We start from the raw sequence: 17795 nt of genomic DNA on the forward strand, positions 1-17795 counted from the left end.
TCTTACTGTGGTTTGCCTCAAGCAATATAGCATTTCTTGCTAGTTCCTCCATATGCCCACACATGATTCCACCTCAGGGCCTTTTGCCTGCTAAGATCCTCTTTCTCCAGATATCAGTATGGTTCACTTCCTGAGTTCTGTCAGGTCTCTGTTCAAATAGCTTCTCATCACAGGGACATTTCTTGATTACCCTCTGTAAAACAGCTCCTCACTTATAGCTATTTTCTTCTGGTTGATTATATTTTCATTGTTCCTTTCCCCCTCTTTACTAGTTTGAAGTTAGATACTCTACTTCTGTTCTTTTAGTGGTTGCCCTGAATATTATAACATGCATTCAAAATGTCATTAAATTATAAGTCATACAGAAAAGTGCATACATATAGATAAGTATCTTGACAAATTTTGAAAATTAAACACATCTGTGTAACCAGCTCATAGATTAAGAAGAGAAATTATAGCATTCCAGAATATAGCATTCCAGAAGGATCCCTCTGCTCCCTTCCAGTCATTATCCTCCAAAGGGTAACTTCTAATACTAGAGGTTAGTGTCACCCATTTTTGTTCTTTATATAAGTAGAATAATATGTTGTATATTCTTTTCTGTCTGGTTTCATTTGCTCAGTACTGTGTGGAGCTGCAGTATATTTTCATTGCTGTGCATACTCCATCTTGTGATAAAGCAATATTTATTTATCCATTCCACGGTTGATGAGCATTTGAATAATTTCCACTTTGGGGTAAATATAAAGAGTGTGCTATGAACATTCTAGTATATGTCTTTTGGTGAACATCATATACGCATCCTTGGTGGGTATATACCTAGGGATGGAGTTGCTGGGTCATAATGTTAGTTTTAGTAAATACTGTCAAATACTTTTCCAAAATAGTTGTACCAGAAGTGTCTGAAATGTCTGGACCTTTTTACCTGGGTTAACTTATTAATTTTTTCTTTATACTTAGCACTTTTTATCCCATGTAATCTATGCTATTCAAGGTCATAAAAAATTCTCTATCTTTATTCTTAAGTTTTTTTGTTTTGTTTAACCTATCACATTTAGAACTGAAAACCATCTGGACTGATTTTGTGTATGTTGTAAAGTAGGGCCAATACAAATATCCAAATGACCCAGTCCTAATTTATTAAAAAGACCTTCATAAGTGAGGTGAAAGTTGATGTGTGCATCTGCATCTGTACTCTTAGTCTATTCCATTGTTCAGTTTACCTATTCTTACCTCATTGTCTCAATACTATAACTTTATAATAGGTTTTCATATTCAGTAATATAAGTATTCCAGCTGACAATATATATATTTTTGTCAAAGTTTAATGTTAATGAATACCTCTACTCTCCTCCAAGATAGTCTTTAGAGTACTTTAACTTAGTTAACACTTAAAGTATTACATTTTAACTTAGAATACTTTAGCTCCATTCACCCCCTTCCTGACCTGTTCTTGGGTATTTTAATCCTATTTTTTAAACCTCACAAAATATAAGTTTTTTATCTATATCATTAATGCTCATTTAGATTTAGTCACATGTTTTCTGCTTGCTTTTGTTTTTGCTGCCTTTTTACACTTTTGTCCTTTTGTCTGGAATCATTTTCTTTCTGTCTAAAGTTAAACTTAGAGAATTTCCTTTAATACAGTCTGCTGATGGCAAACTCTCTCAGTTTTTGTCTGAAAATGCTTTTGTTTTGCCTTTATTCTTGAAAGATCTTTTTTACTCTGCATTGAATATCTCTTGGTTGTCAATTATTTTCTCACAAAACAGAGATTTCATTGCACTGTCTCCTGGCTTACATTATTGCTGGTGACAAATTTGCTGTCATAATGCCACTTGTGTCGGTTATCAAATTTTCCCCCTGTATTAGTTAGCAATTGCTGAATAAGAACTCTAAATCTTAATGGCTAAAAATGTGTGCAAGGCAGAGTGGCAATGTCTTTCATGGCTTAGCTCCTGAAATTATACACTATCACGTCTACCACATTCTATTTTTTAGAAAGGAGTTTGCTTCACATGCAAGGGGAAAGAAATTAGTCTCCATGTGTTGGAGGGAGGAGTGGGCATATTTTAAAACCATGGCCACTTTTAAGATTTTCTCTACAACTGCTGCTGCCGCCACTCCACCCCGGCTCTGCCCCTCCTACCTGTCTGGATGACTATTTCTTATTTATTTCTTTGTTTGTTGGACTTCCATGCAGTTCTATTTTCTGGTACTTCTGGTTGTTTTTTTTAGTTTTGAGGTAGTTGTAATTCCCTAGTTGTGGAGGGAGACGCAGCGTGTCTACTTACGCCTCCATCTTGGCCTTGTACTTAACATTTCTATGAAAACATATCTGTAGAAACTATTTAAGGCCTATAATTATAATGCTTTCCTCCAGAAAGGATTTGTAATTGCTTTTGCCAGGGGTCTGGTGACATCACAGTCAGGGACCACCTAAAACAAGACCAAGACCTGAGACAGGCAATTTAACCCTAGCCTGTAAATTCCTCTCAAGCTATTCCACTTCCAATTCATCCTCGTCCTAAGGGTTCAGCCTTTTCGGGTCCCAGTTACTGTACAGGTTTTCTATTTCACTCCCTACTCTTTCCTTCCTTCCTTCCTTCCTTCCTTTCTTCTTTGAAGTGCAAAAGGAAGATGATCATTTTTCAGCTAGGTAAATGTTTCAGGGCAGAAGCATCTTCCAATGTTCCAAGTTGGATTACCTTTCTGGATCCTAGCTTTCTAGCTTTTGGTCTGGTAAGCCTATCTTGCCATCTCTTAGACACTTTGTTATGGGCTGAATTGTGTATCCCCAAAATTTATATCCCGAAATCCTAACTCCCAATACCTCAGAATGTGACTGTATTTATCACATATTTTGGTGATTAAACTCAGTCATTTAAAAGAGGTAACTGAGTTAAAATGAGGCATTAGGGTGTGCTCTACACCCATCTGACTGGTATCCTTATAAGAAGAGGAAGTTTGGGCAGAGACACACCAGGGGCATGCAGGCACACAGCGGAAAGACCCAGTGAGGACAAAGGGTGAAGGCAGCCATTTGCAGCCAAGAAGCAAGGTCTCGGGAGAAATCAACTCTGCACCTGGATCCTGTTCTTTGGGCCTCCACAACTGTGAGAAAATACATTTCTGTCGTTTAAGCCACCCAGTTAGTGGTACTGTATAATGGCCCTAGTAAACTAATACACACCTTTAAAAATATTAAAATATATATATTCCAGACTTTTACTTTTTAATATTATTGTTTTCTAGGTGGGTGGATATAAATATCCTAGCCCACAATTAACAGAGAAAGGAACTCCAGTTATCCTCTATCGCCCACTCTGCAAGCTGCTTCCCTTTTCCTCATAGCCCTTATCATCACCTTGGATATAATCTATTCTTCTGTTTATTTATCTATTTAATCTCACCGGAATTAAGATCCAAGAAAGCAGGGACTGCGTTTTGATAACTGTTGTATCCTAAGATCCTGTAACAATCAGTGCGTGGCAGATCGAGGGCACTAAGGAGACGGTTGGTGAATGAAAGAATGAATGAATGAATGACAGAAAAGGGGCTTTCCCACCAGAACAGCTGGCAATCCACGTGGTCTCTCCCAACCGCTGCCAGGACACACGGCAGGTCCTCCCGGGTGCCCGCTGCCCCTGAGTCCGGGCGGTCCGCAGTGGGGGTGGGGGGCGGGGAGCACGCTCCACCGAATCTGGGTTCCGGGTCTTCGCTCGCGCCCCACATCGCTGGAGCCAGCGGGCTCCTGGGCAGACCTCATGGGCGGAGCTAGCAGCGGGCGGGCGGAGCCGCCGGAAGACTAGCAGGCGCTGGGCTGGGGGGCATTACCCTGCCTAGGTGGGCCGCACTCCGGGGTCCGCTGGGCGCCGCGCTGGGGGGAGACGTGGCGCAGGCAACTGCGAGGAATCGTCTTGAGGCAGCGGCGCTAGGAGACGCCAGACTGCGGCCCAAGAGGAGGTGCCCTGGTTGATGTGGCCGCTGCCGCTGCCCGAGCATTAAAGCCGCAGCCTGCGAGGCGTATCCTCGTCTAGGTCCGCGGGAAGCCGGTTCAGGGAACCCCTCCCATTGCAGCTCCCAGAGCCCCGCTCTTCCTCGGTATGTGGCTGCGAAAGGCCACGTTGGTGGGTTAGAGTTCATCAGGAGCGGCCGTACCCGCCCTAGGCCGCCTGTGCTTGGGTATTTCGAGAAGACCCACTTCCAGTCTGGAGACCAATGTGGACATTGGGCGTGTTTTGAGTGGGGATGTGGTCTGTCTATAGAAGGCTGGGAAAGAACAAAATCTGTTACCAGTCCGCCCCTAAAGAGACCCTCTGGAGCTGAACGCCTCGAGAGCGAGCGCTCTCACGCCCCCATCTCTGGTCCTACCAGCGTCCATGGCCGATCTGGTGAGTAGGAAGCTGCACTGCCTGTGTCGTCAGTCTTTAAAGTCCGAGGGAGGCCGGTCTGGGAGCAGTGAGAAGGGGCATCTTCTAAAGGAAGATTCTCTGTCAGTAACCGTTTCATAAATTTCTCCACTTCGGTAACAAGACATTTGCTTTTTATATATTAAGAAGCAGGATATTTCCCACATGCTCCAATCGGTTAGGATGGAGCCTCCCTTCTCTGCATCAGTCACAGATGAAAAAAAAGAGATGCCCATAAAACACACACCCTGCCCCGCAAACTTTGTGAAGTTGGGCCAGCCTCCTCTCCACAGAGCTGGGGCTGACTTGGGAGCCCCAGACACACTGGACCTGGTGGCGGCGGAGAGACCTACCAGCTCAGAGGCCATGGGGTCAGATGAGATAGAAGATGTATTTGAGTTGTTCCCCCCACCCCAAATTGCCTATTACAAACAGTTCTACAGTCATCTTCATTATATTCCAAGTACTATATTCCCTCCATTTGTAGGCATACTCCTCTCCCTCAGTTTTAACATTTTTGAAACCAGGACACATCTTAACAGAGAGGCTAAAAGAATTAGCCAGCTGCTAGGCATCCACGTGGGTGGTGATGTGTCTGCCACTGCTTGCCCATGTGAAAATACAGCTGTGTGATTATTCCATCAGTTGAGAGGAACTTTAAATTGAGATCTCTAATCTAGCTGTCTGGCTTTAAAGCCTGCCCTCTTTCAAATATGTATCCAGGCAGCGGATGCATGCAGCATATAAGGAGGGAAGTCAGGGCAGGGTTGGTGCATGTCTGTATTTTTGGCTGTTTGTGTATGTGTGTGTGGAACTGGGAGACAGAACCACATCCAAGAGCATTGACTGTACTTATTCCCACATTGATGCCAAATCTTTGTTTTTGGATCTTTTGCAGTTTTAAATATATTTTGCACGTTCTGGAGGCTGTATGAGAGTGCTCCTGGATCCCTCCTCCCCTGCCTTGTGCTCTGATAGAAGAAGATAGAGGCATGCACTCAAACCTACCCAACTGGCTGCCTCCCAAGGAGGGAGTACTTAATTTAAGAGAAGAGTCAGTTTTTCAGAGTCGTTGAAGTCACATCAGCCTCTAGGAGCTCCCAGGTTCTGGTGCTGCAGGAACATGCCAAAGTCCTGAGGGCAGGAGACTGTTATCAGAGGAGGACCACACAGCTGTCAGGCCTCTCAGCAGAAGTTCTGGCAGTTTCCTCAGCAGAGGTGGACAAGCCCAGTCAGGCAGACATCATCATGCTGCAGCAGCTGTTGATCACCCTGCCTGCTGAGGCCAGCACCTGGGTGAAGCTGCACCATCCAAAGAAGGCCAAGGAGGGGATGCCCCTGTGGGAAGACGTGACGAAGATGTTTGAAGGAGAAGGTGAGAATAGACTGATGGAGGTGGGGATGGAAGGAGAAAGAAGAAATCTCATTTGTGCGTGGAAAAGATAGGCACACTTAGCGCTGCCTGGTGTGACTCAGTGGATTGAGTGCCGGCCTGTGAACCATTGGGTCACTGGTTCGATTCCCAGTCAGGGCACATGTCTGGGTTGCGGGGTCAGGTCCCCAGTTGGGGGTGTGCATGAGAGGCAACCACACATTGATGTTTCTCTCCCTCTCTTTCTCCCTCCCTTCTCCTCTAAAAATAAATAAGTAAAACCTTTAAAAAATACTCTTAAAAAAAGATAGGCCCTCTTAATTGTTCTGGTCTCTTGGAGAGAAAACGGGGAAAGCAGGTCTCTGGGGTTCATGCTTGTGGCCTTTGGGAAGTGGATAGCTGTAAGAGTTCTGGAATTCTGGCTGTATGATCGGTGCTTCTGGATCCTTTTTCTCCTCCCTTTTTGCTCCTTTAGAAGAAGGTAGAGGCCTGCACTCAAACCTACTCAACTGGCTGCCTCCCATGGAGGCGGCACTTAATATGGTGCCCTTGGCACAGGCTCCTTGCTGACATGTGCTCCGTGCTGCCCCGTGCTGCGTCCATCCCTGTCCTCAGATACCACACAATGTGAGATGTTCCCCATCCGCGGCTCCTGAGCATGTAAATGTGATTCATGGATAGCAACGTGAAAGCCTTCTGCACTCTCAAACCCTCCAGTGGTTTTCCTTTACAAGTTTCAGTCATTTTAGCCTCAAACCAATATCAGTTCTTTCATTTCATTTTCTGCTAAGAGGAAGGAATGACATGCTTGATTACTCTCATTTTACCTTAAAATATATCGGTTCAGTGAGAAAATGTCCAAGATTACACATTACTTAGTGATCTGGTCAGGATAGATAGATGGGTACAGGAATTCTTGTGTTTCATGTGATCTCTTAATTTGTGCTTTTAGCACTTTAGATTTAACTAATATTTATTGTATTTTAGCTGTGTCAGACAGGGACTTTGCCAAGCATCTTGAGAGACAGAAAAATGAATACTGATCTCTAATGCTGATCACTAACTGATGGAGATAGACACATACCCAGATAAAAATAACAGAAGGCAACCTAGGAAAATGCTAAGTAAAGTTCTTTTGGAAGACAAGAGATATGAAACATTTTTCCAATTGTACTTATCTGAGAAATTTTCACAAACCAGGTAGCATTGAATTGGGCCTTGAAAGATGTCTAAGTTTTTTATAGAAGGTTCAGAGAATGAGGACTGTTATAGTCTAACTGAGGCTGATGTTCGTGCCCAACAGATGAAGGAAGGATGGTGATTGGAGGAAACCAGTGCTGGACAAATATGCTCCAGGTAGACTGTAGAGTGCCTTGAAGTCCATGGGAAGTGACTGAACTTTTTTTCTTGTTGGAACCCTTTTAACAGGGGACCGGCCTTGTAAATCTGTGCATTTGGACCAGCATTGGCCATTGGGAAATACTGATGCCCAAAAAATGCACTGCAGTTCCTCCTCATTAAGGAGGCTCCAGTATGCTCTTGGGTCATTCTAAATGTTCCTGTTTGTGACTGTTCAGCAGGTCTACAGGAAACTTATTTCAATTTGGGGGGTTTGGGGAGATATAAACCTCATGGTTCTTTTCCTTCCCCAGCTCTGCTACCTCAGGATGCTGTTGAGATCCAGGAAGAACATCTAACGAATGAAGGGACGTCTGGGGCTCAAACGGCAGAATCACTGGTGGGTTGGAGTCCCCCCTCCCACTCTTTGTGTGTGTGTATGTGTGTGTTTGACATACTTCTTGGTTTTTAAGGCTATAACTTGCCCCTGTTTTTTTTTTTTTTTTGGAGTGGGAGAGTTTTGAGGCTAACAAGTCCAACCTAGGAAGCTCAGAGAACATTTCTCCTGGGCCACAGTGGTAGCAAGTTATCTGCTCATAGTATAAGTTATACCTTCCTCCATCTAACTCTTGTTTAACCAATATCTATATCTAACATTGTGCTAATTTTTGTAAAGAAAGTAAAATGAATGATATAATTCTAGCCTCTAGAAAACAACCGATCCACTCGGGATCTAAGATAAGCCATACATATTTTTGAGTATTTCATGCTGAAAAACAAACTTTGTAAATGAGAAGAAAGTTCTGACATTCTAAGTGATGTACACATATCACTTGTGAACTTCATGAGGTGACCCTTAGAGTATCGGGAGCAGACGTCAAACTGCAGTCAAAAAAGTGTGAAGGGAAGAAGTGGTGAGGCCACACAGTGCACAGATTAGCCTGGGCAGATACAACAGGGTGTCAGAAATGGGTGTCCTCACTGCCTGGTAGAAGGATGGGTGAGATAGAAGAAAAATTGTTGAATAAAAGGAAAAGGAGACTATTAAAGAGGAGATACTATTCGAGAACAGAAGAGTTTTAAGTAAAAAGAAGTTGGGTTCTGAAATTAGATGGTATAGGATTTGAACTTCTCTTGAATTTTCTCGCTTGGTGATCTGTCACAATATTTTTTAGCTGTTTACAATCCCAGTTTCCTCAGCTAATTTAGAGGCTAATACTCCCTAGGATTGAAATGCAACCCAGAGTTACTTAGAGAAATGTGGAAGAAGTAATAATCTAATTATTTAGAGTTATCTCTACATTCCACTTTTCTAGAATTCCTAATTTCCTGACATTTATCAAAAACGTATGGGATTCTTAGTCCTGGGAAAAGATTACATTTTTAAAATATAGGATAAAACACTTAAGAAAGTATGTAGTTCTATTTTGAGGTATGTATACACCATCCAATCAAATCAAGATAGAAAGTATTTCCACTATCTCAAAAAGTTCCATCATGCCCAATCAAAACTCTGCTTTTCCCCCAGCAGAGAGTACATGAAATTTCCATTTATTTCTTATAACTGCATGTAAGTCTATCTCAAAATGGATTTACATGTAAAATTATCATGTAAAATTCTCTCAAAATAAAAATTTAATTTTAAAAAGAATGTATGTTCTATAATGTTCTATAAATATCAGTTATGTCAGTTGACAGGTGTTCAAAGCTATATCCTTGATGAATATTTGTCTAATTGTGTCAGTTACTAAGAGAAGAATGTTAAAATCTCTATTTTGATTTTTTCTTTATCTCCCTTTAGTTGTTAATTCTGCTTTATTTTGAATTCTCTTATCAGATGCATAAACACATGAGATTGTTGTCTTTTTGATGAACTGAACCTTATCATTATGAAATGTCTCTTAATGCCTAGTAACATTCCTAAAGTCTACCTCGTCTGATTTAATATTGTTCCCTTTTTAGTTATTGTTTGCATGGCATAACCTTTTCCATTCTTTTGCTTTTCACCTATCTTTGTCTTTATATTTAAAGTGTGACTTTCTTAAATATAGCTGGTTGGATCTTGCTTGGTTAGTTCATTTACATTTAACATGATCATTGATGTGATGGGACTTAAGTATATATTCTTGTTCTTTGTTTGCTCTTTGTTCCATCTGTTCTTTGTTCCTCCTCTCCTGCCTTCTTTTGGATTGAATAGTTTTTTAGTATTCCATTTTATGTCCCTAATGACTTTTAAGCTATACTTCTTTGGTTTGTTTTTAGTGGTTGCTCTAGTCATTACAATATGCACTTTTAACATAGCACTGTTGCTTTAAATTAATATTGTACTGTTTCACATATAATATGAAAGTCTTATATTTCCACTTACTCTTTCCCAGTCTTTGTGCATTATCATAATATGTTTCATTTTACATATAATAAACCCCACAATACATTGTTCTTATTCTTGTTTTTAGCAGTAAATTTGTCATAAGAAAATTAAGAAAAGGAAAATAAAATGAGTCATTCATATGTGCCAACATATTTACCAATTCTGGCACTCCTAATTTCTTCCTTTAGTTCTGAGTTTCTCTCTGACATCATTTCTCTTCACCCTAAACAATGTCATTTAGTATATCTTATAGTGTGGGTGTCTTTATGACGAATTCTCATAGCTTTCTTTTGTTGATCTAAAAATGTCTTTATATTGTCTTTCAATATGATAACCTTGTGCTGGATACAGAATTCTAGATTGACTATTCTTTCTTTTAAGCACTTTAAAGATGTTCCATGATCTTTTAGCTTGTATTGTTTAGGATGAGAAGTCAGCTGTTATTCTTATTGTTCGCCTATATGTGGTGTTTTTCTTTTTAAAATACCAACTTTCCTTCCTTCCTCCCTCCCTCCCCCTTCCTTCCTTCTTTTCTTCCTCCCTCCCTCCCTTCATTCCTGCCTCCCTCCCTCCCTTCCTTCCTTCCTTCCTTCCTTCCTTCCTTCTTTCCTTCCTTCCTTCCTTCCTCCTTTCCTGCCTTCTTTTGGCTACTGTTACAATCTTCCCTTTTAACTTTGCTCTTCAGCACATTTACTATGAAGTGCATAGGCATGGCTTTCTTTGAATTTGTTCTTTTTAGGGCTTGCTGAGCTTCTTGGATCTGTGGGTTAATTTGGAAATTTTTTAGCTTTTATTTCTTTAAATATTATTTTTGCCCATTATCTCCTTCTAAGATTATAATTAATATATATTAAACCACTAGATATTATCCAGGACTTTTTCTCTTGGTGCTTCAGTTTTAATAACATCTATTTACCTGTCTTAAGTTTCACTGATCTTGTCTTTATCAGGGTCCAGTGCGCTATTAAGTCCATCCAATGGATTTTTCAGATATTGTATTTTTCATTTGTGGAATTTTTATTTAGTTCTCTTTTTAGCATTTCTGTCTCTCCCCCAAGTTTTCATCTCTTCTACCTATAATTTATTGTAAATTCTTTAACATATTTTAATAATTGCTTTAATTTTCTTGTCTGCTCATTTTAATGACTTGTCACATATGGGCATGCTTCTAATGATTTTTGTTTTCTTAATTATAGGTCAGATTTCCCTCTTTATTTACATGTCTAACAATTTTTTTATTGTGGGTTAGATATTGTGTGTAAAAGAACAGTGGAGGATTAAATAAGTATATGAGGTCCAGGCAGTATCCAGCCATGCAATGTGAAAAATAGAGACATTTATTTAAGAAGATACAAGGAACATTGTATATAGGACAGTGATGCTTCAGTCCCCTTCAAAGTAGGCACCTTGGGACCTCACACAGTTCTCTCAACCACCATTAGTTGCCTTGTTGTATTTTCCTGAATCTCATCAACAGTCTGAAATCTGTTCCCTTTCAAAGGTGATTGTAGTTTTGGGAAAAGCCAGAAGTCACAGGGCACCAAATCTGGGCTGTAGGGAGTGCTGAGACACCCGGGTGATTTGATGTTTTGCAAAAAAACTGCACGAGACATGGCGCACAAGTGGGCGCGTTGTCATGTTGAAGCTGCCAATCACCAGTTGCCCATAGCTGCAGTCTTGAATTATCAAAATAATTTCCATGGAGGAATGTTCAAGCTTAATGCAAAATTTGATGCATATTTGTTGCTCTACTTGCTCAGTCATTTTGAATGCAATGGCCATATAATACACATGCTCACTCAATGGTGTCTACTGACTAGTACAGTGAAGTTGTCATTGTTCACGCATTCACATTCCAGTCCACTCTCCTTGGCTGCCAGGTTACATCAATGTCGCACAAACCGTTGTTATATCAATGATGGCTGGACTTTTTCCGGACAGACCTCATATATATAGTTTGTTTCATTCTGTTTATTTTCAAGAGACTCTTTGATGGTTAAGACCTTTGGTGGTTAAGGTGGAGACTGCTTATTCACATCCCTCCTAGAGCTGTGGTTGAGTGCTGGCTGAGGCACAGCTTTGATTGAGTTCACTTCTGATTAACCCAGCTACCAGTGCCCCATGACACCACTACAGAGGGTCTGATCTTTTTTATCTCCTCAATATTTGAGCTAAGAAGGGGTTAGGCTACAGGTCCAGACAGTTTTATTCATCTATGCATTTAACTCCAATAGGGCCTCAGAATTTAAGCTCAGCAGGAATGCATTGGCCTTTGTGACAATAAGCACTAAAAGCCTCTCTTCTCCCTCCCTCTGTTCCTGGTGCTTACTGGGCCTCTCTGATCTCATCTTCTTTCACTCTCCCCTTTACTAACCTGCCTCCAGTGATGCTGTTCATTCTCCTGCTCTTCAAACAAGCAAATTACAATATCACCTCAGTTTCTTTGTACTTGCCTAGAATACTCTCCCCTCAGATTTCCACAGACCTCTTCCTCACTGAATTCACATCTCTGGTCAAATATCACCCTTTTAGAGAGGCCTTTCCCCTCTACCCTACATAGAAGATCATTCATACACTCACAGTGGCTCTTGCTATTCCCCTTATCCTACTTAATTTCTTCTAAGCCACATATGACCATCTGCCCTTCTATGTATTTAATTATTTATGGTAATCTCCAGAGACTCTCAAAACAGATCCAGAGGTGGCTCCCAATAAAACTAGTTTAGACTTGCTCAGAACTTAGATCACTCTCAGAACTCCATGAATCTTAATGGAGGTGGTTTGTGGCTGAAAAGCAATGTATTTGATATTCTAGGAACAGCTGACCTTCAAGGACATATCTGTGAACTTCACCCAGGAGGAGTGGGGACAACTGACCCCTGCTCACCAGAATCTGTACCGGGAAGTGATGCTGGAGAACTACGGGAACCTGATCTCCGTGGGTAAGGCTGAGCTAAACACTTATCCAGAAAGCTGCCCATTACAGAAGAGTCATTATTTCTAAATTATTAAATGTGGATTTCTTGGATCTGGGCCTTGGGCTTTGTGTTAGAGATGCCTCGTTCCTTTGAAAATCAAGCCAGGGCATATCTGATTGTTCTTCCTTTACTTCACAGAGCTGAAATACAAAGATATGCTGTGGTGTTCTTTTCCATTTTCAGGGATCCTAGGACTGGAAATAAATTCTGGGGATGGCTCTTAGACCTCAACATAGACATTCATACTTTTTTTTTTTTACTTCATAAGCAGGATACGAATTTTCCAAACCTAGGGTGATTTCCAAGTTGGAAAAAGGAGAAGAGCCATGGATAACAGAGAAAGAAGGCCCAGGACATTGCAGTTCAGGTGAGCCCGTCTTCTTATGCTGAGGCCCCTGGACAGGGCATGCACTAAACCCAATTTCACCCCGCTCTGCCACTCCTTTCCTTCACTTGACCTTGCAAAAGTCTCTTTGGAGGGAAGAGAAGTCTTATCCTCATTAAGATTAAACTTAATTTTCTCTCTTCAGTGTCCTAACATCTGCCAATTGAAAGTTCCTTTTTCTGTTCAGTCAAATGTACATGGTCTCCTCACAGAAAACAGATCTCTTTTCAGGACTCTCATTGCATTCTACAAATCTTTAATTTTCTCTCTTTCATTCTATTTCCACTTTCACCATCTTTCATTTTATGTAAAAAATTTTTATTGATTGATTTGAGAGAGAGAAGGGAAAGACTGAGAGTGTGTGTGTAAGAGGGGTGAGGGGAAAAAAAACATAGATTTGTTTTTCCACTTATTTATGCATTCATTGCTTGATTCTTGTATGTGCTCTGATGGGAGATCAAACCCACAATCTTGGCATATCAGAATGGTACTCTAACCAACTGAGCTACCTGGCCAGGCTATCTTTCATTTTATAATCCCAACTTCAAGTCTCACTCTTTTTAACTCACATATCTTAATTTTTTGTAACAATGACTTTATGAAAACTTCTGTAAGAGAAATTAACACAGGATTCATTCTCAGATTTAGTGGTCTTCAGCAATCTCCTTAAACTCTGTCAAATTATGAAATATTTTTGATGTTTAGAAAGGCATAGAGAGCATTATAACAAGTTTCTATGTAGTTTTCACCTTGATTAGGAACTAAAACAGAGTTGAAACCTTATTGCTCCCCTCCTACCTTTTGAAGTCACCAAGTGTTCTGAGTTTAAATAATAATATTCCCTTAGGTGTCTTCATGCTTTTCCCACATGTATATATCCTTAACCAATATATATTATTGTTTTGCATGTTCTTAATTCTTCCACTTATTTTTCTCAATCAACAGTTTATAATTATCCATGTTCATTAATTTCCATTGAATTGATAAATCACAATTTATTAATCCATTTTCCTGTTGATAGACTTTATACTGTTTCTAAATTTGGGGATTACAAAGATGCTACAGTAAATCTTCATGTATATATTCTCTTGTGTACATATGCAAGTGTTTCTCTGAGATATTTGGTAGAAGCAAAATGGTTGTCATGGAGTATATGCTTCTTCTTTTTGCTAGGTATTACCAAATTGCTCTCTGTTGCACCTATTTGTACACCCATCAGCAGGTTTTAAGAGTTTCTAGAACTCTACATCTTTGTTAACATTTGGCATTGACAACTTTAAAATTTTTGTAAACTCAGTGGGTGAATATGGTATCTTATTTCTTTCATTTTCCTGATTACTAGTGAGAAGGAGCATATTTTTCATGTTTATTGACCATCCAGGACTCCTCTTCTGTTAATTACTTATTCATATCCTTTTCCAATTGTTCTTTTTTTAAAAAAATTGATTTATAGAAAAGATATAAAATATATATTATCCTTTATTTTTTAAAATTTTACTTTTCAGTCCTGGCTGGTGTGGCTCAGTGGGCTGACTGCCGGCCTGCAAATTGGAAGGTCGCAGGTTCGATTCCTGGTCAGGGCACATGCCTGAGTTGCAGGCCAGGTCCCCAGTTGAGGGCATGCAAGAGGCAACTGATTGATGTTTCTCTCATGTGTTTCTCTCCCTTTCTTTCTCCTTCCTTTCCCCTCTCTATAAAAAAATAAATAAAATCTTTATAAAATATTTTTCTTTTCATATCTAGGTTCAATTCACTTGAAATTTATTTTATATATAGTATGAAATGAATATCTAGTTTAATATTTTCCACATGGATAATCAGTCCAGGAATTTATAGTTTATTATAGTTATTAATAGTTATTTATGAATAGTTAATGGCACTCTGTCACTTCTCAAGTTTATAATGCTTGGGTGTGTTTCTGGGCTCTACAGGCTGTCTTAATTACTGTGTTTCATTGTGAAACTTTATATCTGGTAGAGGTAGTTCTCCCATCTTGTTCTTTACAATTGCCCTGTCTTTTCTTAGCCCATGCTTTTCCATACAAATTATATAATGAGTTAATGAAATATATATATGCATATATATACATACACACACATATATAATGCATCAAATTTATGTAATGTGCATCTCACACTCACAAATACTCTGGAAGTATTTTTATTGGGACAGAATTGAATTTCTAGATCAATTTGAGGGGATTAGTATATGATATTGAGTCCTACTATCCAGGAACATGGTATATCGCTTTGTTTATTAATAATACCTATTTTTTTTCATTTTTTCTAAGATTTTAGGTTTTATTAATTTTAATTTTTGACTTTATTGGAATGACATTGGTTCACAAAACTATACTGGTTTCAACCTAATTTTTTCTTAATGAAGTTTTAGTATTTTCCCCATAAAGGTCTTGTGCATATTCTATTCTCTTTTGTCAGATTCATCTTGAAGACCTTATATTTTGTTGCTATTGTTGATGGTATGTTTTTTAAAATCATATTTTCTGAGAGAGAAACATCAATCAGTTGCCTCCTGTACATACCTTGATTAGGGATTGAACCTGCAACCTAGGTATGTGCCCTGACTGGGAATCAAAACTGCAACCTTTTATTGTATGGAATGATGCTCCCATCAACTAAGCCTACCAGCCAGGGCAGTTTACTGTTTCTTAATTTAATTTCCCATTACCTGTGCAGGGTGGATAATCATATTTAAATACAACTAAAATCTCATGTACTTTAAATGTGTTGTTATCTAAATCTCTATTCCATATACACTACAATAACTGAGTTTCCAAAGCATAAAGAATATGAATTATTTGTATTTTTTCTATTTTTTGCAGACTTGAAGAGTAAAACAGAAACCAATACGTCAACTGCAAAGAATGATATTTTACAGGAACAGTTGTATCAAGGCATCATAATGGAAAGGTTCATGAGGGATGATGTCATTGATTCCACATTGAGAAAATTCTCCAGATATAATGAGTTAGAAAGGCATCAGGACACTCATAGGAGAAATGCAGGACAAGCCATCTTGACCCATAAGAAGAGAGGCCAAGAAACTAACAAATATGGGGAAAATATTGTGAGTTCAAATGCTATTATAGAACAGAGGTACCATAAATATGACACACTTAGAAAGAGGAACAAATACAAATTAGATCTGATTAATCATCCAATGAGTTATATAAGAACAAAAACCTATGAATGTAGTATATGTGAAAAAATCTTCAAACAACCCATTCATCTTACTGAACACATGAGAATTCATACTGGTGAGAAACCTTTCCGATGTAAGGAATGTGGAAGGGCCTTTAGTCAAAGTGCATCTCTGAATACCCACCAGAGAATCCATACTGGTGAGAAACCCTTTGAATGTGAAGAATGTGGCAAAGCTTTCAGACATCGTTCCTCTCTTAATCAGCATCACAGAACTCATACTGGGGAGAAACCCTATGTATGTGATAAATGTCAGAAAGCTTTCAGCCAGAACATTAGCTTGATCCAACATTTGAGAACTCATTCTGGAGAGAAACCCTTTACATGCAATGAATGTGGGAAAACCTTTCGACAAATTCGACACCTTAGTGAACATGTAAGAATTCATACAGGGGAAAAGCCCTATGCGTGCACTGCATGTTGTAAAACTTTTAGTCACAGAGCGTATCTAACACATCACCAGAGAATCCATACTGGGGAGAGACCCTACAAATGTAAAGAATGTGGGAAAGCCTTTAGGCAGAGGATCCACCTTAGCAATCATAAAACCGTTCATACGGGAGTGAAAGCATATGAATGCAACCGCTGTGGAAAAGCCTATAGGCATGATTCATCCTTTAAAAAACATCAGAGACATCACACTGGAGAAAAACCTTATGAATGTAATGAATGTGGGAAAGCTTTCAGTTATAATTCATCACTGACGCGGCACCATGAAATACACAGGAGGAATGCCTTCAGGAATAATGTGTAAAAACAGGTTATCCAACATGAGAACAAAAGCCAAGTCTAAATCAGTGATTCTATGCTTTTAAATTTCAGGGCTCTAAATCTGAGTTATTGATATAATGATACCAACTTCTAATTTTGCCCATTGAGTAAATAAACACTACATTGATAACTATTACCTACTTAACACCTCTATACAAAGTACTTAAGAATAAAGGATGGTTCTTCTAATTAAATTTAGCAATATGAAAAATTCACACATTATTATTTTTCTGATTTCAGGGTGGATAAATAATTTTTCATTGGCACTCATTGATTTACAGGCCAGCATTTAGGAACTACTGTTTAAAATGTCGCTACCCCCCATGTTTTAAATTTTGAAAAGTATTTTTTAATGGGGAAAACTCATGGTACAAAGTTCAAAAAGCACAGACAGTTGTATAAGTGAGAAGTATCCTTCCTCCACTGCCACCATAAAATTCTCCCTAAAGGCAGCCATTTTTTGTAACTAATTTTTTTGTGTACCCTTCCAGAGAATTTTCTATTTATATCCAAGAGAATACACAGCTTTTCTCTTTAAGGATAAATGGCAACCTCCTATGCAAGTGCATCTGCACATTACTTTTATTACTTAACCATATATCATGGAGGTCATCCCACATCAGTAAATTGCCTACCCATTCTTTTTCAGCTGCATAATATTCCCTGTTTTGAATATACTTTTATTTAGCTAGACCACTATGGATGGACTTATGGATTTCCAATTTTTTATTTATATAATGCTGCCATGAATAGTCTTACATATTTTCTCATATATGTAAGTATATATGTAAGGTACATTCCTAAAACTGGAATTTCTGTGCTAGAAGGTGTATGTTATTGTATGATGGATATTGCCAAGGTGACCATAGTGGTTGGACCAATTTATTTTCCACCAGCAAGATATAAAACTTCCTATCTGGTGCTGAAGCATCTTAGGCCAACACACC

General features: G+C 39.2%; 1 protein-coding gene across 2 annotated transcripts; it reads left to right on the forward strand.

Annotated features, from left to right (window-relative positions):
* Positions 1–4246: 4246 nt before the first annotated feature.
* Positions 4247–16981, forward strand: ZFP69 (ZFP69 zinc finger protein). 2 transcript variants are annotated; one of them, XM_090269193.1, is made up of 6 exons: positions 4247–4394; positions 5311–5787; positions 7437–7522; positions 12309–12435; positions 12740–12838; positions 15699–16981. In XM_090269193.1, the coding sequence occupies exons 2-6, from the start codon at positions 5661–5663 to the stop codon at positions 16829–16831; spliced, it is 1572 nt and encodes a 523-aa protein (XP_090125319.1). In that variant the 5' UTR covers positions 4247–4394; positions 5311–5660; the 3' UTR covers positions 16832–16981. The 2 variants fall into 2 exon arrangements, with proteins under 2 accessions (XP_090125319.1, XP_090125320.1); XM_090269194.1 differs by having other exon boundaries at positions 12743–12838.
* The last annotated feature ends 814 nt before the right edge of the window (positions 16982–17795 follow it).

Source organism: Furipterus horrens, unplaced genomic scaffold (genome assembly GCF_987537825.1).
Source record: "Furipterus horrens unplaced genomic scaffold, mFurHor1.1.pri manual_scaffold_3, whole genome shotgun sequence".
Classification (NCBI taxonomy): Eukaryota; Metazoa; Chordata; class Mammalia; order Chiroptera; family Furipteridae; genus Furipterus; species Furipterus horrens.

What these genes read in the sequence shown, in the direction of transcription:
- ZFP69 (XM_090269193.1), top strand. Translation starts at nt 5,661, where the DNA reads ATGCTGCAGCAGCTGTTGATCACCCTGCCTGCTGAGGCCAGCACCTGG. An exon ending in GAAGATGTTTGAAGGAGAAG is followed by an intron (nt 5,788 to 7,436) that starts GTGAGAATAGAC and finishes TTCCTTCCCCAG; the next exon opens with CTCTGCTACCTCAGGATGCT. An exon ending in CTCAAACGGCAGAATCACTG is followed by an intron (nt 7,523 to 12,308) that starts GTGGGTTGGAGT and finishes TTGATATTCTAG; the next exon opens with GAACAGCTGACCTTCAAGGA.